The 25,398-nt window shown below is 44.0% G+C and overlaps 1 protein-coding gene across 1 annotated transcript in view; it reads left to right on the top strand.

Annotated features, from left to right (window-relative positions):
- The first annotated feature begins 18,538 nt into the window (after positions 1 to 18,538).
- The window catches only part of JAZF1 (JAZF zinc finger 1), a 349,829-nt gene continuing 342,969 nt past the window's right edge, over positions 18,539 to 25,398 (top strand). The window contains exon 1 of the mRNA XM_034963845.2: positions 18,539 to 19,085. Within this exon, the coding sequence (XP_034819736.1) occupies positions 18,971 to 19,085 (115 nt within the window). The 5' untranslated portion in view covers positions 18,539 to 18,970. The remainder of the gene's footprint in view (positions 19,086 to 25,398) is intronic.

Raw genomic sequence — 25,398 nt, 5'->3', positions numbered from 1 at the left:
TGGAAACTCAGGCCTTCTGCTTGCAAATTTCTTTAGTGTCACTGTCCCTCAAGGAGTCTAGGGAGGGCAGCTTGGACCTGAGTCAAGACAACCACACATACATCACACCTATCTCACTGACTGCTCAGAGCCTAGAGTACTTCCACAAACTACCAACTCCTCTATGGTCAGTTCAGAACCAGTTGAAACATTTAGACTCACTCTGAGCTGCTCAAATTCCAGCACTGTAGTTATTCATGTTTAGAAAATAATAAGGGCTGGCACTTAGTAATAAGGGCTGGCACTTAGTAATAAGTGCCAGGCCCCATCCTAAGTACTTACAGACATTAACTCTTTTAATCTTCATAACAACTTTGTAAGATAAGAGCCAAGTTGACAGATGAGAAAAGTGAGGCCCAGAAGAGTTAAGTAACATGCCCAGGGTCACATAGCTGGTAAACAGCAGAATCTAGATTTGAACCCTGTGCAGTCCCTTTCCAGAATCTGTGCTGTAATTGCTTCTCTATAATGCCTTATTAAGAGCCTTATTTAAGGCCGGGCGCAGTGGCTCAAGCCTGTAATCCTAGCACTTTGGGAGGCTGAGGCGGGCAGATCACAAGGTCAGGAGTTCAAGACCAGCCTGGCCAACGTAGTGAAACCCCGTCTCTACTAAAAATACAAACAATTAGCTGGGAGGCAGAAGAATCGCTTGAACTCGGGAGGCGGAGGTTGCAGTGAGTGGAGATTGCACCACTGCACTCCAGCCTGGGCAACAGTGAGAGACTGTCTCAAAAAAAAAAAAAGCCTTTAAATCTTATTCATTGTATTATTTACATATCAAATGTCAATGAATATTTCAATATTTCAAAAGCATCAGAACAACGGACAATGACCAAGCTATTTTTAAAGATCAGAAAAGAATTTATATATTCTTGCCTCCAGGATTACTCACACAATATATGTACTTCTTTTGTGCTTCTAAGTTCTTTTGGAACTTATCGTACTTGTTATTTTCTTGGTTATAGTTGGTTGGTGTTCCTGGGGCAAGTCCAGAAAACATTTCTGTTTTCCTCCATTGATATGTGATGTACCTGAGACAGGATCCTTTAAAAAAAAGTCCTTGTATCCCTGGAGTATCTAGGAGATGCAATGCTTCATACAATGTAGGCATTTAATAAATGTTAATTGAATTAGTGGTGTTTTAGTCTATTCAGGCTGCAATAACAGAATATCAAAGACCGAGTAGCTTGTAAACAACCGTTTATATTTATTTCTCACAGTACTAGAGGCTGGGAAGTCCAAGATCAAGACATCAGCAGAATGTGAAGACCCACTTCTTTGTTTGTAGATGGCTCCTTCTCACTGTGCCCTCACATAGAGATAGGAAGGGGTGAGGGTGCTCTCCGGGGTCTCTTTTATAAGGTCAGTAATCCCATTCATGAGGGTCTGCCCTCATAACCTAATCATCTCCCAAAGGCCTTACCTTCTAATACTACTACCTGGGGGATCAAGTTTCAAAACATGAATTTTAGGGGACATAAACATTCACTCTATAGGAATGAGTTAAATGCAGTCCAGGCAACAGATTGGTCCTAATTTGATAGTGGATTAAAAGATCACGTTGTACCAACACTGTACAATGGAATTTTTTTGCAATGAAGGAACTGTTCTATATCTGTATTTTCTAATGTGGCAGTCACTAGCCACATGTAGCTACTGGGCACTTGAAATGTGGCTAGTGTGACTGAGAAACTAAATATTTAATTTTATTTAATTTTGAATTACCTAAATTTAAATTAAAGTAGCCACAGCTTTAGAGTATTGGGTTTTTAACCAAATAAATTATTTCAGTTCCATGAATATAAAACCACTTCCTGAGACTCAGAGTCTTTGTTAAAGTCAAGGATCCAATCCTAGCAATCACAGATAAGAGAGTAAATTATATTACCTTCTAAATGGTTTAGTGATATTGTGCATTCAGAGTTCCTCAAGCAAAATGAAGGATAGTCACTGAAGCACTGCTTGTCATAAAAGATGATCTAAAAGCTCATATGTAGGAAACAGATAAAATAAACCAGGATACTGTGGTAGGCAGAATAGTGTCCCCTGCAAAGATGTCCGCATCCTAATCCCGGGAATCTGTGAATACCTTCCATGGCAAAAGAGACATTTCAGCTGGATCTTGATTAAGCATCTGGACATGGGGAGACTATTATCCTGGTTGATCCAGGAGGGCCCAATGTAATCACAAGGGAGGAGTGTAAGAGCCAGAGAGAATGAGATGTGATGACAGACACAAAAGTCACAACGATAGGATTGGTGAATGGGGGCCATGAGCCAAGGAATGGGGGCAGCCTCTAGACATTGGAAAAGGCAAGAAAATGGATTTTGCCCTAGAGCCTCCAGAAAGAATGCATTCCTGAGGACACCTCGATTTCCACCCAGTGAGACCAATTTTGGACTTCTCACTTCCAGAACCATAAGATAATAAATATGTATTGTTTTAAGCCACAATATTCGCGATGGTTTGTTATGGAAACAATAGGAAACTAACACAAGTACTTCCACATATAATGGAATACAACGCAGCCATTTAACAGAATGAAGAGCACCTACACATTTTCATACGGGAAGATCCCCATGACGTATTATTAAATGAAACACATTAAAGTCTCAGACAATGTGAATATCATGCTACCCCTTGGTTACAAGGGACATACACATGGGCCTGTACGTATCTGGAAGGCAAAACAAAAAGTAAGTAATAGTGACTGCCTCTGGGAAGGGGCACACTGGGGACGGAGTGGTCAGAATTGGAAGCGGGACTTACTTTTCATGATGTACTTTTCAGAACTGTAATACATTTTGAGAACTGTCACTAGATAGAAAATCCGTTTCCACATCAAATTCTTTGGAGAAGAAGATAAAGAAACCATACTAAGCCCTATTGGCATTTTGCAGGCATGTTACTCTAAACTTCAGGGGAGAGTAGATAAATAACATTCTCTGACACGAGCAATTAGCTGCTGGGTGTGAGAACTGCTAATCTCTGGTCCAGAGCAGCCAGACTTGAAGTTCAGATGGAAGCTGAGAGAGAATAAAAAAAAAAACCCAAAGTCATTGTGGAAAAAGTAGGCACTAACTCCACGTTCAGGATCAAACCATTCAGAAAAAGAGATAGTGCTTCTTTCCCAGAAGTATGTGAAGAAGAAATGTTAGAAGGAGATTTTCGTTTTGTGCGCTAGAAACCTAGAACAGGAAATTTAAGAAGGTGGTGAGGTTATAGCTAATTATGAAGTGTGAACTGGAGAAGAAATGAAACAGTCTGCAGCCACTCCTGCAAACTGGAGCAGTTATCACCCAAGGCAGCCAACTGTCCCTGCAGGGCTGCAGGCCTCACTCTCAGCAGGGACTACACCCCTCTCTCTGCAGTGAGGCATCTCCCCCAACCAGGATTTCACCAGGAACCCTGGCTAATGTGGCCCCAGGAGGGAGGAGGCGCCTAATTGTGGGTGAAGGGTAGGAGTTAGCACTGGGACAAGGTGAAGGAACGTATTTTCAGTTTAGGTTTGAGGTATAGGGAAACAACTTGTGAAATCCAATATCAATTTGGGAAGTATGGGTGATGACCCCAGACCCATGAGATCTAGGGCTTCTCAAAGCAAAGGAGAAAAGGAGAAAACCCCCCAGGTGCTCAAAAGCACAGTTGCTTAACATTTGAATCATTTAACCCTTCTAAACCTCAGTTCGTTTATCTGTGAGATGGGAATAAATGGTACCTGCCTCTGTGGGAGGGTAAATAAAGCTTTCTGTGCTTGGCAAACACTCTGGCACTTGCTGGCTTACTTAGTGCTTGCATGGGCTTGGCGTTCACTATCTCTCATGCTGTGGGCTTCTCCAAGTGTTTTAATACCATTAGCTCCCTTTCCCTCCATGACAGCCCTGTAACGTAGGCTCCTTCTTTTCCTCATTTTACAAATGGAGAAACTGAGGCACAGAGCACTCAAACAGCTTGCTGTGGTTATCTCGGAATTCAGTAGCAGAAGTGTGGCTTGACCCTTGGGAATTTGGCATTACAGGTTGTATGTTTAACCACTAAGACATACACGTCTTGTAGTAAATGGGAAAAAAATGGTAGTTGTGGCTGTGGTGATAAAGACTGCAAAGTAAAGGTACCATTATTTATCCCCATCATGCAGATAAATAAAATGAGGTTTAGAAGGATTGATTCAATTGTTAAGTAACTGTGCTTTTGTGACCTAACTTGTGGGGCTCAGGTCCCCATCAGAGGAATCCAGACAAATGTCACTAGGCCTGCTCCAGTGACAGTTCCTGTGTGGCTGGTGGGAGCAAGAAAAAATGGGCCCCCCGAGCACATTTGGAGATGACAGATCTAGGGGCAGCCTGACGTGCCCTGTGCTGCTGGGACTCCTCACTCACATTCCCAGGGTAGAGGAGGCCTCAGTGGGCTTGGTGTGACTCTGGAACAGGGCTCTGAGTGGAGCAGCATTATGATAACACATGCAGGACCCTGCAAGAACCCCTGGATTCTCCAGGTGGGGCTGCCAGGGACAGACATTGACACTTGCAGGAATGGAAGCCATTATAGGGCCCCCAGCAATTCCCTGTCTTGTTTGGACCAGAAGGAGGAGATTTAGCCTGAGCAACATAGTGAGACCCTATGTTTACAAAAAATTAGCTGGGTATGGTGGCTTGTGCCTGTAGTCCCAGCTACTCAGGTGGCTGAGGTGGGAGGATCACTTGATTCGAGGAGATCGAGGTTGCAGTGAGCCATGATTGCCCCTGTCCACTCCAGACAGGGTGACAGAACAAGACCCTGTCTCAAAAAAATAAAAATAAAACAGAAAATGAAGGAGGAGATTGTGGGAGTCAGGACACAGAAAATGAGCTTCATTCCTCATTACCACTTTGAGTATACACCTAGCATGGTGGTCCAGGGAAACACCTGCTCTAGTTTCCATTGATGCCTATAACACACTAAAACAGCGCTTTGAGTTAAATGTAGTTTGAAAAGCTGGCTCCAGCTCAGCTTAAGAAACCACAGGAGAGTGAAAAGTTTATAAGCTATACCATTACTAAAATGACTCTGGTATTAAGGGATATAGCTCAGATAATTAATTTAATAACTGGCAGAGCAAAAAAAAGTTCTTGATTTTGGAAATGGTCTGATTCATTTACCAAGCAGGTAGATCAGACCTGCTTAAGTTTAAACTCATTTCTTCCTTCTTTTTTTTTTTTTTCCCCCTGCTTTAATCTTCAGTTTGCTTTAGTTTTCTGTATCTATAAATTGCTTTTGGGAAATTGTACTCACAAAATGTTTCAGTATGCAGTTGACCTGTTTTAGTTCCTACAAACATTTTCTATTGGTAAATGCTTTTTTTATTAATAAAATGATGAGGCTGGGCGCAGTGGCTCATGCCTGTAATCCCAGCACTTTGGGAGGCCTAGGCGGGTGGATCACCTGAGGTCAGCAGTTCAAGACCAGGCTGGCCAACATGGTGAAACCTGGTCTCTACTAAAAATACAAAAATTAGCCAAGTGTGGTGGCGCACTCCTGTAATCCCAGCTACTCCAGGAGGCTGAGGCATGAGTATCACTTGAACCCAGGAGGTGGAGGCTGCAGTAAGCTGAGATCACACCACTGCACTCCAGCCTGGGCCAGAGCAGGACTCCATCTCAAATAAAATAACATAACATAAAATAATGATTTGGGGAACAAAATTTTAAAAAGGGGAAATGGAGTGGGAGATAGAAAGGGAATGGGAGTGAGAGCTGCCACAGTGAGCATTTTTGCTGCTCCTTTCACAAGTGCAGTGATCTTTCCAATGGTGGTGGTGTTGGGGTGGGGGAAAGAGGGTGGAGAATCATCCTTAGTCTGAGGCCAGGTGGAAAAAGGCAGATGCAGTGAGAAAGTGCCTATGGGCTGATGACAGAATCCTTTACAGCTTCCAAAAGCTCTCGACATTTAGATTCAGGGGGCTTGATTAACTCAACAGGCAGGCCTGCAAGTCTCTAGGGTAAAAGCAGGGGGAAGTTTCGTATTTGTTGCAACACATTGTCATGGATCTCTCCTTCCTGCTATGACAACAGGCAGGGAGCTCTGCTATGATGACCCTCAGACCTCAACTTTTGATTCCACCCTGTGGACTTCCCGACGCTACCTTGGAGTAGAAGGACCTGCCCTGCCACTCAGCCCCTTGTTCTATAGTGGATAATTTGGCTTGGCAGAGCCTTTAAAGCTTAGTCTTTCATGACCCAGGTCAGGGAGCCTGAGTGAGTTGTATGCATTTCTGTTGTATAGACTTCTGTTCCAAGTCAATTGTAAAATGTTGAACAAATCAAATGGGGGATTACATTGAATGAATATCTAGAATACCAGAATTGCATTCGACTATGAGTAATAGAAATCTGAGAAGCAGTGGTTTAAATAAATAGGAATTTATTTTTCTCACACACAATGAGAATTCCAGAAGTAGGCAGTGCTGGGCTGATAGGGCAGTTGCAGTTCATCAATCTAGTATGATCCACATTCTCACATTCATAAGATAGCTACTGTCTGTCCGGCTGTCATGTTGTGCTCTTGGAAACAGAAGGGAAGATGGGCCAAGTGAAAACAATGCCCAGTAGTTGAGTCAGTATGTTTTTTATTCTCATCCTGTTACTAAGGAGCAAGGTGAGAATAGATATTGGATAGGCACCTAGAAGTCTCTGCCACAAGATGTCTATGAATGCACGAAAATGTGAATTCTTGAAAGTGCCAACTGTAACATGGCAGGAACAAGTTCATAGAAAAATTCAGAAACTCCTGAGCTCTGTTCATTAGCTCCCAAAGGCTGGCAGGTAACACTAACTGATAATAATCCCACTAATCTAGCATATATGACAAGCCTACCTATAGACAGTGAAAGACATTGCCACTGGAAACATGGACTCCAATTCATGAGGCTGCCACCCCCTACTCCAAGGATAGAACCCATGAAAGGCAACATAGGAATATGTTAGGTAGTACCTGAGTGAACATGCATAGTTTTGTCAGTTTGCATGTTTTGCTTTTTAGGAGATATACATTTAAATGAAAATATTAAGTCAATTAAATTTATATCAACTCTCTCCTCCATCTTCAAGTAAATCTTTCATGCTTAACAAGCTGGTGCCACTAGTCAACTAAGTCCAATGAAATAAGTTTTTTGGATAACTGAGGCATTATTTTAAGTAAAAATTAATATAAAATTAACCAGCAATAGTATAAATAATACCAAATCTTACTGCTTGCTTCATCAACATATATTGAATAATTTAATATAATGGAATGTTGTTTTCTTTTGAACTGAAACATAATTGTACATATCAATGGGGTACAGTGTGATGTTTTGATACATGTAAATATTGTGTAAAAATCAAATCAAGGTATTTAGCATATCCATCACCTCATGGATTTATCATTTCTTTGTGGTGAGAACATTCAAAATCCTTTCTTCTGGCTATTTTGTGATATACAATATAATATTGTTAGCCAGAATCACTGTGTAACAGAATGCCAGAACTTATTCCTCCTATCTAACTATAATTTTGTACCCATTGACCAATCTCTCCCCATCTCACCCTCCCCTTTTTCCTCCCCAGCCTCTGCAGCTGTGAGATCAACTTCTTTAAGTTGCACCTGAGTGAGAACATGCAATATTTGTCTTTCTGTGCCTGGCTTATTTCACTTAGCATAATGTCTTCTGGGTTCATCCATGTTGCTGCAAATGACAGGATTTCATTCTTTCTTTATAGCTGAATAGTATTCCACTGTTTATGGATAACACATTCTCTCTCTCTCTTCTGCTCTCTTTCTTTCTTTCCTCAGGCTATCGCAGTGAAAATACCATATTTTCTTTATTCCTTCATTCCTCGATGATATTTATGAAAAATGCTCAACATCAGTAATCATCAGGGAAATGCAAATCAGACCACAATGAGATATAACTTTACCCCAACTAGAATGGCTACTAGCAAAAAGGAAAAATAACAAATGGTGGCAGGCAGGTGAAGGGGAACTCTTATCGCTATTGATGGAAATGCAAATTAGTACAGCCATTATGGAAAACAGTGTGGAGGTTCCTCAAAAAATTCAAAATAGAACTACCATATGATCTAGCAATCTCACTACTGGATATATATTCAAAGGAAATGAAATCAGCATGTCAAAGAGATATGAGCACTCTCATGTTTATTGCAGCACTATTTGCAATAGCCAAGACATGGAATCAACCTAAGTGTAATAAAATGTTTTTGACTGGCTGTTATTTGTGCAGAAAACAACCTTCCCTACCATTACCCACCCCTTCATCATTTGCCCCCCACACACTCCTTCCCCTTCTCTCTCCCCACATGACTGCCATATCAGGAAGGAAAATTTTGATGGGGGTGCTGAGATATTCCTATTTCATGGAGAATAGGTTACAGCCAGCAGGTACTCAGGCACTTTTGTTACACTTGCATTTAAAAAAAACTTAAGAGAATTGAAATGTATTTAGCCTATAGACAATGTAAATGTAAAAGGCTCTGGGAACTCTGAACCAGTGATGGTGAGTATGTAAATTGCTAAGCTGGCTCGGAAAATGGTTTGGCAGAATCTATGAAAACTGAACATAGGCGTATTTACGGACTATACTCACGGCCATCAACTTAGTGACACAGCTTTATCCACAGCCTCACCCCAATGCCAGGACCCAGTTCAGCCTTCCTGCCTCTGTGATAGCTCAGGTCTCCCTCCTGCAGTGTTCTCTCCATCAGCTGATCATAGGTGGTCCCACCTTAGCCCATCAGAGGCAGGTTCACTGCTGTGAACCTCATTAAAAAAGATTAAGAGACGGGCAGCTTCCTCCAGTAAGCTCCCTGAACACTATGTAAACTTTCCCACCCCTTCTCCAGAAACCTTCAAACTCTGTATCATTTAGGATAATGACTTCGCCGTCACTATCTAGTACTCTAAAGCCCAACACAAACTGGCTTATACAATAAAGATGAATCATTGGATCATGTAACAGCGTAAGACCAATGTGGGCTTCGGGCACAGTTCTATCAGAATTCCAGTTCAGTTTCTCTGAGATCTCTTAATTCTGCATTCTGCCAAGTTGGCTTTGTCCTCAGGCAGAAGTCCCTCATGGTCTTAAGATGTCTGCCAGCATCAACTGGGCTACGTGCTTCCTTCTCAAATGATGAGAAGAGAGCAGGCAGAGGCTTATCTGGATAGAAATGCAGATAACCGCTGGATAAAAGCACTGAACTTAACTCTGATGGGACTTTCTGGCCACATGCCCACCTCCCGAACCAATCATTTTGGCAGCAAGATTCCAGCTGCCTGCAGAGCTGAAGCCTCAAGCCCTAGTCAAGCAAACCAAAACCAAAACTAAAACAATACCTGTTGCACTCCCCCCAGAATAATAAGTGTCTTACTATGTCTACATCACTCAAAAGGGTCCACTCAAATGGCTCATCTCAAAATAAAGCAGGTATGCTACAAAGTGATTTCACATCTTCATGATGTCTCTGAAATAGCAATGGTTGACAACTTAAAGTTTCCTTCCTATAACTTAAAGCTCTACCTTATAGCTGCACCAGCCTGTAACATCCACACCCTTCTCCAAAAAATCAAAGAAAATTTGGTTAGATGACCACATGCCATAGCATTTGTAGCACTGGATTCAGAGATAATAATGATAATACCTCATCTTTGATTAGCATTTTATAGTTTCCAGGGTGTTTTCACATGCAGCATTTCATTTCATCCCCAGAAGCTGGGTAGGATCTGTACTGTTAAATCCAGTGTGTAGGTAAGAAGTCTCAGAGGAGTGACTTCCCCAAGGTTAATGATCTGTAAGTCAAAAAATAGAGTTGGCATTAGGATCTAGGTCTTTTCAATGTTGAACTTTTGTGAAGACCTTTCCTCTGATCAGTCTTTTGGATCAGGGTATAGAATAAGGAAGATAAGATGCAAATTTGATTGTGGTTCATATGAATAAGAGACCGAGTAGGGATTATCTGAAGAGAGGATTCCTCTGCTGCAGGACTTTGGTGCACAGGAGAGAGAAGACAGAAAAGATCCTCTCAACCTTTGCTTCTGCCCCTTTTTAGTTTTCTTTCCCAATTTCCTTTTTCTTGTTTCTTTCTTGAATTCTCGTCTCTGGTGCAACTTTCTCAAACACAATACCGAACACTCTCCATGCCTAGGCCCCATTCAAGAATCAATCTTGAAAAGGCACCATATTTTCAGGGGGTCGGGGATGGCAGGGAAAGGCAGCAGGGGAGGGATATTGGATTGGGAAGGGGAGAGTGAGAATGGGAATGGCGGAAGAGAGAGAAAGAAATTGGAGTCATGAGTTGGCTCTAACCCTGAAGACCGTTATCTAAAATGTTTGATTACTATACACATTTTTAAAGAGAATACCTTGCAAGTAATGTGACTTTGAGCTGCCGACACAGGAGAGGGAATACTCAAAGACTGGGCAGTCCAAACCTACCAACTGAAGGGTTTTGTTAATTATTTTATAGATGAAGACTGGTCAGGTACTATACAACATTATCTTTTACTGCACTCGCTTTAGATAAATTTGTAGTACTTACATAGTCAGCTTGTTGAAAAATTGCTTATGACTTTGATCTGCACTGGGTAATATAGAAAGATGTTGAGAACCAAGAAGTGTTAGAACCAGGAAGGCAGTCCTTATCAACTATTTATTCCCTCTGATACGACCGTTTACCTGGGCAGCTCAGATATTATCTTCAAGATGTGTTTAAGGTGCAAATGACCCTTCTTGAATTGTTAACAACAAGAATTAGATTACATCTAATCTCACAGTGATGAGAAATAATTAATCCAGATATTTTTGGGCTGTTGTGGCCATAACAGTAATCTAAGTTGGGCACCGTGGCATGGAAGGAAAAACAGAGGGTGCAAACTGGAAGGTTCATGGGCCAACTGTGGGTTGCAGGTGGAATGTGTTTTCTTTCCAGTGTTTTAAAAGAACAGTTCTCTCCAGGTCACCATTGCCCCACCATTCACACAATACAAAGGTGCATTCACACACCTCTTCTCTCATTGCATCCTGTGTCTGACCCTAAGGCTTCTGAGTTTGAGGCCTTATAAATAAGAAAAGGCATTACGTATATAAGGTAATACAGAGAAGAAAGAATCATTTATCTTGGCAAACACATAATGGGATGAAAATTACAGAAAGGCAAATTGAGTTATAAAACCCAGGGGAAAAGTCATTTCCTAGAGAAATGACTGGAATCTGGGTCCATTTTCTGAAAGGCAAAAGTAGCCTCCACATTGATCCAGATCTGGAAAAGAAAGGATTGAGCTGCAGAGCCCATTGAGATGACGTTTAATGGGACTGTTTGTTCTGTGACTCTGGGAACAAAAATTGCAACAGAAAATATAATTATGCCAAACAATTAGCTGAAAGGCAACATGAGTTAAGTCCTTACAAAACAGGAGACAAAGATAAAGAGCATGACAAAAGCAAAAGGGTCACCTTTCCTCATGAGAGGTGATGCCTGTTTTCCCTACTCCACCCCAAAATCACCAGCAGGAAGGCGCAGAGTGGAGGTTGTCAGGAACAGGGTGAAGAGCAACCCAAGGGTATCTTTTAAAAGTCTGACGTCTCTATAAAGTTTAGTTTTAAAATAAGGTATTTAAGACCAGAAACAAGCTTGGTAACAGCAATGAGAGGACCTCCCAATAGAGAAACAGAGGGCAAAAGCCAAGCCAAGCGCTTCAGTTCCTGCTGGAGGCCTCATGACATCTCCATCATCAATTCCCCATCCTGATTCTCAGTATCCTCACCTAAGTGCATTTGGCAAACTAGGATGCTGTTGCCCCTCTAGCCCAGTTTCTGTGATTTATGTGAGCATGGGCCTGCCCCCAGATTCAAGGGGAGAGAACAAAAGTGTTCTATAATCCACAAATTCAAGTACGGGTAGAATGTTAAGTGCCAGGACTCTGGAGTCACACAGAGCTGAGTTCAAATCCTAGTTCCAGCACTTATTAGCTTTAAGGACCTCAGCAAGTTACCTTAATTCCCAGGGTCTTGTTTTTCTCATCCATAGTTTGGGCATAACACCATTTGTCTACCTCATGGGATTTAAGAACTGCTCTGTGTTAAGGCATCAAGTCCAATAGTAGGCACTCAATGAATGTGGTAATAGTTATTTAAAATAATCACCATAATGAATTTGAACATCTGTGTAAAGGGAAAGGTATCGTAGTCAGTCTACGAAAGGAGAGCTAGTGTCAGATCTCATGTCATGGCTGAATGGCTCCCTGCTTATCTCTGTCCAGTTGAATGGCTTTGCATCAGCAGAGACTAGTAAACTAGCACCATCAAAACAAATGAGACAAGCATTTTCTAAGTGCCTGTTATTGGCACAGCACAGTCCCTGTGCTAGACCTTAGAAAGAGGTCTCGTCAAAAGTGTGTCCACAACCACGGGAAGGAATGACTTGTAATCTATCCAAGCTAAGAGATTGAAGACTATCTTTCCTCGATGCTACATAAGAGAGGAACAGTAACAAATTGTTAGAAATTGCTTTAACATTGAAAACTGAAGTCTTAGCACACTGCCTTATCACAGTGCTGAACTATACTCCCATGCAACTTTTATTGAGCAGTGCAGGCCTAAAGATAGTTTCTCTTTGGGAGGCCAAGGTGGACGGATCATGAAGTCAGGAGATTGAGACCATCCTGGCTAACATGGCAAAACCCCGTCTCTACTAAAAATACAAAAAATTAGCCAGGTGTGGTAGTGGGCGCCTGTAGTCTCAGCTACTCGGGAGGCTGAGGCAGAATTGCTTGAACCTAGGAGGCGGAGGTTGCAGTGAGCCGAGATCGTGCCACTGCACTCCAGCCTGGGCGACAGAGCGAGACTCCGGCTAAAAAAAAAATAAATAAAAGTTTCTTTTCTCAAGGAGGCTACCATCAAGTGCAGAGGCCTCCAAGGAGGAATGCATTCACCCCAGGATGTGGGCCAGGCAATACTCTGCGGTATGGTATGAAGATACTAGGCCTTCTATTCCTGTTTTAAAAAGAATTTGATTTATTTCATAACACACATACTACATTTGGTTTTGGTTTAGAGATAGAATCTCACTCTGTAGCCCAGGCTGGAGTGTAGTGGTGTGATCATAGCTCAGTGTAACCTTGAACTTCTGGGTTCAAGTTATTCCCCCCTGCCTCAGCCTCCTGAATAGCCAGGATTACAGGGGTGTACCACCACACCCAGCTAATTTTTTAATTTTTTGCAGACATAGGGTCCTGCTATATTGACCAGGCTAGTCTCGAACCCCTGGCTTCAAATGTCCTCCCACCTCAGCCTCCCAAAGTACTGGGATTACAGGCGTGACTCACTGTGCCCAGCCTATAATATACATACTATATGTGAAAAGTAGCACCTGTATATAATTTATAAATAAATATAAATATTAATGAGATCAAGCTTCAAGTGGATTCTTGAGCAAAAGGTTTGAGAACTACTGGTACACAGGAGATGGAAGACCAGTAAGCCAGCAGTTAGAATCTGATGCAGAGGGAATTTGGCTAGAACACAGATGACAGGCATCCAGCTCAGCAGGGAAGGAAGAGGAGGGAGTTACAGGGAAGGCTTCCTGGAGGAGATGACATGCTGAGTTGCTGCAGTGTATTTGGGGGAGGGAATAGGGAAGAGGGAAAAAAAATGTTCCAGACAGGCTACACAATATTTGCAAAGAAAGGCAAGGTGGTTTTTGTTGAACAAGTGAGCGCATTTTGAAAACTAAATGACAGCATGCAATGGCTCACACCTGTAATCCCAGCACTTTGGGAGGCCAAGGTGGTTGAGCCCAGGACTTCGAGTCCAGCCTGGGCAAGTGGCAAAACTCCATCTCTATAAAAAAATACAAAAAATTAGCTGGGCATGGTGGCGTGCACCTGTAATCCCAGCTACCCAGGAAGCTGAAATGGGAGGATCGCTTGACTCCAGGAGGTCGAGGCTGCAGTGAGCCGTGATCGTGCCACTGTACTCCAGCCTGGGCAACAGAGTGAGATCTTATCTTAAAAAAAAGAAGAAGAAGAAAGAAAACTAAAATGATTTGGTACATCTTGAACTGTCAATACATGTGTGGAAACTGTAGGAGGTAAGGCTGGGATCAATTTTGGTCACTGAAAAGCAGGAAGCCTATTCTGGTAGTGAAAGTTACCACTAAGACATTCTAGCAGGGGAGATGAGATCATGGAATATTCCCAATTTGATCTTCTAGTCCAATCTCCAGTGATACTTGTCTGAGTCCACAGGAAACGGACTGCAATAGTGTGAGCTGGTAAAACCTCAAAAAGCTAGAACAAAAAAGGTGCTAGTAGCCTTTGAAGTTATAGAAATCCTCAAGACTGTGCATTGCTGGGTGAGAATCAGTGACGCCTAAAAACACATCTTTGGGCAAAAAAGGCTGTGCGGTCTTTTACAAGCATTAGTGGCCTTAGTGGCTCCATTACAGTCAACAGCAACTGAAGTTATCATCTGAGTGAGCCAAAGCTGGAAAGAAGGGAAATAATAGATACCAGAGCAGCCAAGAGGGTAGTACACGGAGTCCAACCAAGCCACCCCTAGCAGGCCCTTAGAATAGATTGAGGAGGACTTTGCAAAGCACCTAGTGCTCTCCCATGTGAGGAGAGACTGGGCTTGTCTTATTCAAATTGTATCCCTCATATCTTGCACAGTGGAACAGGACTGCAAGGCTGCACAGATCCCAGGGTCACTGTTCATGCAGTTGCCTATATAAATAGAGCCTTCTGGAGTTGTGTAACAGGAGCTTTGCATAGATGTTCAATCAAGATAGGTTAAAGGCAAAAATGAAACAGTAATTGCTTAGCTGATTCTGTTAACATTATTCTAAATCTCAGGTTGGGGTGGCCTGAGCAGCAGTGGCTCCCATCGGATTTGGGTTTGGAGTTATCATCTGGGTAGTAGTGTGGCACATAACGTAGGGGAATGGACCCAGGATGCTCAATTAGAACTGCAGTGATTGGGTGGGTGTTTTACTACTTTAGTTCTGGAAAAGTCCTTCAAGGAACTGGAAATAAATGCCAAAACTATGTATACAGTCAGTAGGCAGGAGCAGCCAGGTGGAGAGCTAGGGGCTAACACTCATGAGGTCACTGGTGGCAACTAATAAGAATACCCCCATTACTCATTCTAAGGCTATCTCTTAATCCTAGGCAAAATGAGACTGAGGGACAAAATGAGAATTAATCACCAGAGAGCAGATAAAGCTGATTCATTTCTGAGCTGGAATAAAATAAATACAGAAAAATAAATATTAAACAATAAAACCTGGAATAGAAATCATCCTCCTTAGAAGAAGATGGAGCCTAAAAAGAAGGCATCCCTTTGAGGCCAAGGTTGCTGTTGGTGGAAGTGGCAGCCTTAGCATTCAAGAGCCAGGGAACATCAGACATTATAAGCGTCCACAGACTTGCATGAGCTGAAGAAGACCGAGGTTCATGATCTGCTCCTTCGACACAGTGGTGACAATAGAAGAAATATCTAGTAAACCTGAAAAGCACTTCAAGAGGGACCTGGAAAACAATCTAAAAAGCCAGAGAAAGCTACAGTTGAAGGCACTATAGAGTTAGATTCAAGATAGAATCTAATGTTCATATAGATCCTCTTGCATCATTAACAGATGTCCACACAGGACACAGGAAGTGCACGGTTTTGATTATCAGTGTATGCCAAAATAAACCAATTCCTGTATGTGGAGGACAGACAGCTGTATGAAGCAGGATCCTCAGTGTCTTCAGTTGGCTCCATTAGACCAGTGGATTCACACCTTCCGGCAGCTGCCCCATCTCGAGGGCACTGGACATGCTGGATTTGGGGAGACTGTTATGCGATCTCAAACCATTTGTAATGCTAAGTACCATATTATGGGGCCACTGCACATCCATACTTTGTGCCTATACATTGGGAGGCACTGGGCTCTGGGGAGAGACAGATGGTTTTCAAGAAAAGGCTCTTAAACCCAGAGAATGCTTCTTGTCTACAGCCACTGTCATATCATTCTGACTTCTCAGTTCCCTCACTTTCCCTCTCCTTTCAAATATTTTTACTTTCCAAATCAGACAGATGTTTTTTGCCAGTACAGAGGTATATCAGTCATCACCTTCTCTCTCGGATGTAATAAGTTGAATTGTTTGTTTTATATATTTTTGTAGCTTAGATGTTGACTTTATCTAAAGGGATATCCTGGAAACAAACATTTTAAAAATATAAGTACAGAAAGGTAAGCATGCTATTGGCAATTTTTAAAAAACTTTGCCTGTGGTTACTATCTATATATAATTTGTCCTTCTATTGCCTATCAATGCCTTCTAAATGCACCATGAATACAGAGAAAAAAACTGTCTGCGTGCACCTGGGAGAACTTGCTTGATGCCCCTGGCCTCAGTTTACCACATCTCCAAAACCAGTGGTTCTGACAGCCAGAGTATCTTCCAGATCTAAGAAATCATAATCATGTATCTTATATAAAGACCGGAAATGCCTAGAGTGTACAGATTTTTAAAAAGTAGTATGAGCAGAACGTCACATAAACAAAGCTTCAGTCACATATGAAGAAGTAGTAGGGTGGATTATTTTCAGGCAAAATGAACTGATTCCTTACAAAACAGTAATAATTATCCAAGGTAGAGAAAATAATTTTGTCTTAAAAACCAAAATCTTGATTTACTTTGGAAGTTATTTTAGCTCACTTCATTTTTTAAAAAATCTATTTTTTTCAATTTGGTCTAGCAAGGTTTTATTTTAGGAATAGTGAAACTGACAGGAGGTAGTAGAAAGCCATGCATTAGTGAAACCCAGGCCCCTTACTTCCTTCATCTTTCACCTGCACATTTCTGGCACTTCCCATCTCGGAACTCTCTTGCCTGAACCACCTCTCCACACTCTTGGGAGTTAATAACTCCACGTAGACAATTTTTCCTCTGGAGGACAGAACTGCTACTTCTTCGAAGCTTTTGGGGCTCCCAGATGCTGCATAGTGGGGGTGCCTAACACTCATCTCTAAGGGTGGCTGTTTTGGCATCATTTTTGGCTGAAGTTTTGTATTGCATTTCCATGTCATTTGGTGTGGTGTGTGCCTGCCAGATATTCTGCCTGCTCTCAGCTGAAGGCCTTCCCCGATTGGGCAGCTGAATGTACTGCACAGCTGCCAAAATTCTAATTCAAGATCTAGAATTCTAACTTCTGCTCTTTAGACCCTTGTCTGGCCTTGGCCTCAGTCCCCTGCCAACTGGGTCCCTGGCTCATTATCAGGCCCACCAGGGCCCTGCCCCCACCCTCATTGGGCCCACGAAACCATTCTTGGCACCAAACTGAACTTCAAGACACAGCTGCCCCAGCCCCACCCAAGCCGAATCTCATCTCAGCAAGTTTGTCACCTTGTGAGCTGCAAGACAGAAGAGATGAGAAGAGAAAATGCCACCGGTGATGGTCAGATCATAAAACTTCCTGTAGCAACAGACATATTACATGTGCCTTTACTCTAAGCACTTACATGAAAAGCAAACAATCCCATTATTAGAAATAACACTAGATAGAGATGCATAGAGTTTATGGAGGGAGGAATACTATTTCTCCATGCATCTGCACCAGAGGGTAAGTGAAATTTGCCATAAGGAAAAAAGCTAAATTCAGTATGCATATATTAATATTAATAAAAAAATGTACTGTTGGGTCACAAACTGCTGATAATGTGTAATATTTCTTAGACACCTGGAAAAGTGCTACTGGAAAATACACACTTTACAGCAGAAATATGACTGCAACTGGAGGAGGGGGTGGGGACAAGAAAGTAATTGATTCTCAGCAAAATGCTGGTTTTCAGGGAAGCTACTAAATTCAACTTAAGTGGTTACCTGGTCAACATTATGCTTTAAATGCTCACAGGATGAAATCGCTTCCTTTTTAAATGAAGAGTCACTATGTCCCTTGCCGTTGTTTCCGCTCCTTCTAGCCTTAACCAGTGCACTGTCCTTTCTGCAGTGGCTGAAACGAGGATGGGTTAATTACCAGACCTGAGATGGTGGAGTGGGTGCAGTAGGGTGCTGTAATTTCGGGTGATGAAATTATTTTAGTTTTTGTTTTCCTAGAAGGAGCAGGGAGTATAAAAAACGTGGCACATATGTAAAACACAGGCAAATGCACTTGACAACCAAGCACTCTATTTTGAAATTTAAATAAAGCTAAGATTTTCTTCTGGCCTAGAGGGAAAGCTTCATTAAAATCAATTAGTTAGTACAAACCTCCGGAGAATGTGGACTTTTTCTAAAGAAGGTTTAAAGAAGAAGGTGCACACAATTACCTTTCCTGGGTCCCCTGTGAATGTGTCACACCTAGACAGGTGGCTGAGTACAAAAAAATGTCCCCGAGAGGGGCCAGGGTAACTCCCTGAGTTCTCCTCGCAGGGAGGTAGGTGTAATTAATCGATGTGGGTGTATTAAGAACGTCATATACATAACCAAGGAGGCTCCAAACAGATGGCACGGATGGCAAGCCGTAAAGGGCAGGCCTAGCGAGATAAAGTTGGTGGCAGGGCTCGCAGGTGAGGCCTGGGTCCGCGCGCTGAGGTTGGGGCCGCACAGCTGTAGCCGCGCGCCCTGGTCCCTCCTCCCAGCTGCGGCGGCCTCCCCCCGCCCCCGCCCCCGCCCTCCCCCCGCCGCTCCCGACGCCGCCGCCGCAGCCGCCGCCTCCCCTCTGCCTCCCGGTGGCTCCTCGCTCTCCTTCCATCTCTCTCGCCCCCTCTCCCTCCGTCCCGTCCTCGCCGCTCCCCTCACCCCGCCTCTCTCCCCCTCCCCCAGCCCCTCCTCTCCTCACCCCACCCGGCCTCCCTCCCTCCCTCGCCCGCCCGGCGCTCGCAGAGCCGACACCAGGGGGGCTCTCGATGTAGCACCATGACAGGCATCGCCGCCGCCTCCTTCTTCTCCAATACCTGCCGATTCGGGGGCTGCGGACTCCACTTCCCCACCCTGGCCGACCTCATCGAGCACATCGAGGACAACCACATCGGTAAATGGCCCGGGGGTGGGCGGGGGTGCCAGGCGCGCGGAAACTCCTGCCCGGGCGGGGAGCCCCGGAATGGCCAGGGGTGGCCGGCGGGGAGGGAGGCGGCAGGGCGGGGAGGGCGCGTGCGAGCCCCGAGGTGGGGGTGGCGGGATGCGGGGGCGCGAGGTGCCGGGGGGCGGGGAGCGGGCTCGGGTGGGGGAGGGGGCGGGCGCCCCGAGGTGCCGCGGGCGGGCGGGCGGGCGGCTGGGGGACTCTGGGGCGTGCACGCGGGCTGCGAAGTGGTGGGAGCGGGGAGCGCCGCGGCGGGGCGGCGGGGCCGAGTGCCGGCGCGCGGGGCGCGGGGCGGAGGGCGCGGCGGGTGGCGGGCGGCGGGCGCTGAGCGCTGGGCAGGGTCGCGGAGTTAGTTGGCCCGGGTGGTCGGAGTAGCCCGAGGCGCTGAGGGCAGCGGGGGGCGGGCGCTGCACGCCGCCGGGCGCTTCCGCCCCGGCTCGAGCTGTCAGGGCTCGGCGGCGGCTGCAGCCGCGGGGAGGTGGAGCGGGGGGGCGGGGGTGGCTCCACCGCGGCAGCCATTCCGCTTCCTCCTCCCGCCGCCGCCGCCGCCACTGCGTCCTGTCAGCGCCGGTTGCTAGGTGTGGTGCGTCGGGAGGGGGCCGGGGCCGGCGGCCGCGGGCGGGGGCCGGGGAGCTTGCCCTCTCCCTGGGAGGCGGCCGAGCGGCCCGGGCGGGGCCGGGGACGCGGGCCCGGGGGCTCTGGGTGCCCTCCCCTGCCCCGGCCTGGCGCGGACGCCCGGGCGCTGCGGGCTGAGGTCTTGGGTGCGCCCGCGGGCCGCGCCCAGCGCCCCGGGGTCGACGCGCCCTGGAGGCCCCTGCGGCGGCTTCCGCTGGAGAGACACCCCCAGGGCCCATGGCCGGGCATTTAAATGCACCCCGGCTCTGCGATTTGCCTTTCTAATGGTGCTAGGCCCGAGGTGCGCTGGCTGCGCCCTGGGATCGGCGGCGGCCTGCGCAGCGCCCCGGGCCCGGGAGACGCCGGGGAGGGGGCGCCCCGCAGGGTGGCTGCTTTCCCTTCACGCCTGGACCCCTGGACCTTTCAACAAGTCCTCTGATTTGCAGAAGTCATTGCACACATTTTCACACTTCTATTCGGAACCCCTGCTAAGGGAGGTGGGCCGGGTGCATCTGGCTTAGGCGGTCCAACCACCTGCGGAAGGTGTGACCGACGCCAGCGAGTTGTCCTGCGTGGGCTAGAAGGTGAAGGGTCCGAGCGATGTCCCAATGGGGCTGTCTAATCCAGAGAACCTGTAAATTGCCCCCAGGAAGTCCAAATGAATGCCATGGATTCAGCCATGTGGATGCAGCTCACGTTTCTACAAAGTTGAGAGAATAAATCACGACTGCTGTGTATTTATGCAGGAATAAAATGAGGCAGAACCCTATGCTCCTTTGCTTAGTATAGTGCTGTTTCTGCACACAGTGGCTGCTTAATAAGTGTTGAATGCCTGTTTAGAATGTGATTTGATGGGCCATCCGGAATAGGAGATAATCATGGGAAACGTCTACAAAATGTCTTTCAGAGGAAAATGCTGTTGAGTAATTGTCCAGGTTTTGAAACTTTTCAAGTTTTCAGGCGTCCTTGTAATAGCTTCTTCCATTTCCTCTGCTAAAGGTATGACAGAAGAGCTGGGCAAGTTTTGGTAGTCTTAAAAGCAGTTTAATGGAGCAACAAATTTGCTGATTCATATCATGATTGAATAGTCATAACTGAAAGTGCTTGAAAGTATTAAATCAGATTTTTCATGATGGCTAGTTTAAAATAAAGCGAAAACACCGGTACTGTGAAGTTCTGGTAGAAATGTTACTAGTTCAAGTTCTTCCCCTTACTCCCAATAATAAGTAAAAAATAAATATAAATAATGCTATAAATTAATATGTATGATATAAGTAATATAAATAAATAATTTCTCTTGACTTACAGAAGGCTGTCATTGCATATCCCATCCATTCTCGCTAACAGTTATTTCAGAATAAACCATAATTTATATAAGCTGAGTAATAATTTTACCCCATTGCCTACCTACTTAGACAAGCTGGTTAAAAGACAGTATAAATTATATGTATTAAAATGTGTTAAAGACAGTTATCCTTCTTGAGGATTTAGTTTGAGATGGTTTAAAACTTGGTGAATCATGAGGTTTTTTTTTTTAAGTGTAGAAATTGTCTTAATATTTTGCACACATTTTTAAATAAGGTTAAGAGTTTGATACGTTTTCTAAAACTCAGCTTTGAAGTAATGCTACCTCATTCCCAGAAGGCTAGTGTTGTCCTTTTAATAGTGAAAATGTGGAAAAATTCAGTTTACAGCAATAGCAGTGACCTAGGTGAACTGTGTCGCAGGGCTAACACAGTTGAAAACAGTTTGAACCAGCAAACTTTATGAAAAGCAAATGTTAAAATGAACAAACACTTGCAATTCCCAGGATGAAGAGGCTCAAACTATTATACACCTCTGCTGGGGAGAGGCCCTTTACTATCAAAGGCAGCCCTATATGCAGAAAGAAGTAAGAACTGTTCTTAAGAAGAATAAAAATATCCCAATTAGTAGATAGTGTCATATAAATACACTTCTGATGAAAAGACATGGGTGAAAATATAAAGCATTTAGTCAAAGTTCTAGACAGGTATTGTAATGTGGTATTTATCGTTTTTGATTCAATCTATAAGTATTTGGAGACCGTTAATGATTGACTTACTGATTTCATGTCTTTTGGTGAGTGGTTACATTAAAAAGATTCATGAAAAGAATAAGAGGTGTGTTATTTTGCTTTTAATTTGTTCAACAGTCTTGTTATTTAGCAACCGTGAGTATTAGAGATATGCTTAGGCGAGCATTCCATTTTGGGGGCCTATCTGGGTTATTACCTTTAGCCACTAGTAAAAACCCTTAAACAGTGATAAAATGAATATTTATGGGAATATGGTGTGTTTCTTGCTTGGCAGATTTTTCAAGGCCTGTGTTTTTCATTATAAAAGTATTATGTTTAGTTTGGATTAATTAAGTGCATTAAGTTGAGAATCACTCTCTGTTATCTTATACGTGTATGCTTAACTTTTGTTTTTAACTGTTTTCCTCTCCCCATAATGAACAAGGATTTGGGGGCTTTGGAACCAAGGGAAGTGTGATTTTCACCACCCACTGTTTTAGCTCTTTTCCCTCCTGGAAGAGTGCTGTACCGGTGTTCCTGTTTTCTTTCTTGCATTTCACTGCTGGTTCAGTACTGGAGTACCTGTCTCAGTGTATACACTGAATATCCTAGCTAAAACTCTCCCCCATCCCCACTTAAATTTAAATTGCGGAGAAATCCCATAGCCCTGCAACTGTGAAGTGCTTCTCCATCAATTTTGTTATCAATTCATTCGTAGGTCTGAGTCTGTTACATGGAGATGGGAAAAGCAGGTCCAGGTTTGCTTGTTTCTTATTTTGAGTAGATATTTGAGTTTGTAGAAACATTCTTGGTATGAACATCCTAGATAGATGAAGTTAAACTGGTAACTGGGAATCTTAGAAACACCAGGAGCACTAAATTTAGCACTGAAGGTCATGTCCCAGGCTCATGAAATGCCTGCTACAACCCTGCATCCCAGTGCTATGAAATCGTATGGCTTTTTGTCTCAGAAACACAACTGTTGAATCATTCTTATTTGATTATTTGGTGCATTTTTAAAAGTACCTCTGCATTTTGAATTTATTTATGTAATAATATATATTGAGTCCCTAGTTTATGCCAGGCAAAGTTATGAGCACTTGATATTTTTTGGTTAACAAAATGAAAATATCACTCTTTAGGAAGTTTATATTCTAGGATAGGGGGCCAGACAATAAACAATTGAAGTATGTGATACACAGTATGTTGGGATGTGGTTAGTGATACAGAAAAGAGAAAAACTAGATCAGGGTCCGGAGGGTTGGGAGGAGAAAGTATGAGAATTTTAAATAGATTGGTCAGGGTGGGCCTTGCTGAGAGGCTGATATGGGAGACAAAACCTCGAAGGAGGTGTGAGAGTTAGTCATGAGGACATTCTGGGCGCAGGCAGTACACAGGCCCCAAGGCAGGCCTGCACCACTTGAATAGAAACACAGGAATCTGACCCAATTCAGTTATTCATGTGATCGTACCAGACTAGCAGGTCATTTAGAACTTTCCTCAGATGTTAGGATCCTCAGCTTTGCTATTGAAACATTTCCCTGCAAGGGCCCAGTTAAGGGGCAGAGTCTCATTGACCAAGAATGGCTTGCATTAGCTATGACTTGGTTCTTGACCCCGAATATCAACAGGTTTCTTGTTGTGAGTCTCTACTTGTTAGTTTCCTCATCTCCAAAACCCAGGTAATAAACCTATAGTGCTTCATTTCATAGTATAGATTTATAAACCATCTAATTAATAAAGGTCAAAGTTTCTGGAAAAAAAATCAGGGCACTTACTATCAAAACTATAGAATTTAGCTCCTAAGATGATTTAGTAAATATTTGCATTATCTTCTCAAAGGAGCATCACAGTGTACTACATAGATAAGCTGTGCAATATGTCATAGGCCCTTATTACTCCCACTTTTAGGTGAGCAAACTAAGGTACAGTTTATAATTGCCTAAGCTTTCGTGGCTGATGTGTATGATTTGAGATTTGAATTCCAGACAGGTATGCAAAGCTAAGCCTATGCCAGTTGCCAATTAGGTGAAGAACGTGACAGTCCCCTCCTCACCTCCCCTCACACGATTGACTGTGTTTCCTCCTTTAGAAAGTAACTGAACTTGAGATGAAGGTCATCTGAGCAGTGGCATAGCGAATCCAGCCTGCTTGGAGTTGAACACACATGTCTGCCACTTGTCAGCCTTATGACCAGGGGCAAATTAACCGTACTATGCCTCCTCTGTAAAATGAGGATAGTAGCAGCATCCATCTCACGGAGTGGTTAGTGAGGATTAAGCGAGATAATATATGTGAAGTGTTTATCTACAATAATAAGTTGTCCACATCATCTAGTTTCTTGCCATTTGTGTATCTGCTAAATAAATATGTAATCCTACTGTCAGAGTCTACCTTCGAGATTAACATGGGTTGTATCCACCTATTAGTGGTGCTGTTTTGGGCATTTTATAACTATGACATCATCAGGCTCTTCCTGGGAAGGACTGAGAATGGAAAATAGGAGACTCCTCAGCAGTCTAGTGCTGGTGTTGCAGCCTCTGGCCACGTTCTCTTTTGTGTGGCCAGAGGCACTTTACACCCTGGCAGAGGCATTTGCCACAGTGGACTGGGAAAGTGGTGTCAAAGCCAGCGGCTTCCAACATGGCCTTTCCTTGTGGCCTGAATTTATTTGAAAAAATCCAAGACTAGAAAGAGGCACTGTGCCTTGGGCCTGTGGGTGCATTCCATTGAGGACACTTCCTGTGGGGAGAAGGAATGACTGAATGAATAAATGAATGAATGAAAGGCTTGTTGCTGCCTGCCCTGCTCTCTGCCTGTGCCCTGTGGCTTGGCGGCAAGATCTCCCTGTTACTCCCAGGGTTCCCGAGAAGCCCCCAGGTGTAATGCTAGGAGAAGTTTTAAATACATGTGCATACACACACACACACACACACACACCCACACACCCCATAGGCAGGATCAGGGAACCCGAAATCTGAAACTTTACGGCAGTCTCCAAAACTCTCTCTTCACTGGTTTTTCCATTAGCCTCTTCTCACCTGTAAACAGTCAGATCATCCTTTATAAAACATCACTGTTGAACATCCTGTCTCATAAGTTTCACAAGCTTCTAATTGTTTTCATTTAGTGTACACATTTTCTGACATGTGACCGAAATGTACAGACACCAAAACTCTGCCTGTAACTGACTGGGTTGACAAAAACCTACATATTCTTCAGAAAATGGTTTCCTTTAGAGTTCATATATTTCGGAGATATCTCCTACGTTGACAGTTCTAGAAATACAAACTGACAGCTGTTTTGAGAAAACCCAATTCTTCCCGTAGATGACAGTGAGGATACCTTAAGGCTGGCACAGGCTGGTGACACTTGATGAGGGGCTTCCCTGGGACTGTTTGGAAGCCAGAGGCCTGGTGTTGTAGACTGAGTCTGAGAGACAGGAGGCAATGTTCTGAATTCCTTAAAAATCCTCCTTTTCTAGTTTTAGCTTCTAGGGCAACAATCATACATACCCCACATTCCCTTATATTTCTCTACCCGATTCTTACCCCTGCCTTCAGATCTTGACAGTACAGACGTGTCCTGTGTACAAAGAAATACTTGCTGGATTGT

This window comes from Pan paniscus, chromosome 6 (genome assembly GCF_029289425.2).
Source record: "Pan paniscus chromosome 6, NHGRI_mPanPan1-v2.0_pri, whole genome shotgun sequence".
Taxonomy (NCBI): domain Eukaryota; kingdom Metazoa; phylum Chordata; class Mammalia; order Primates; family Hominidae; genus Pan; species Pan paniscus.
The sequence above is the reverse complement of the archived record's forward strand: the minus strand, read 5'-3'. Positions and strand labels throughout refer to the sequence as shown.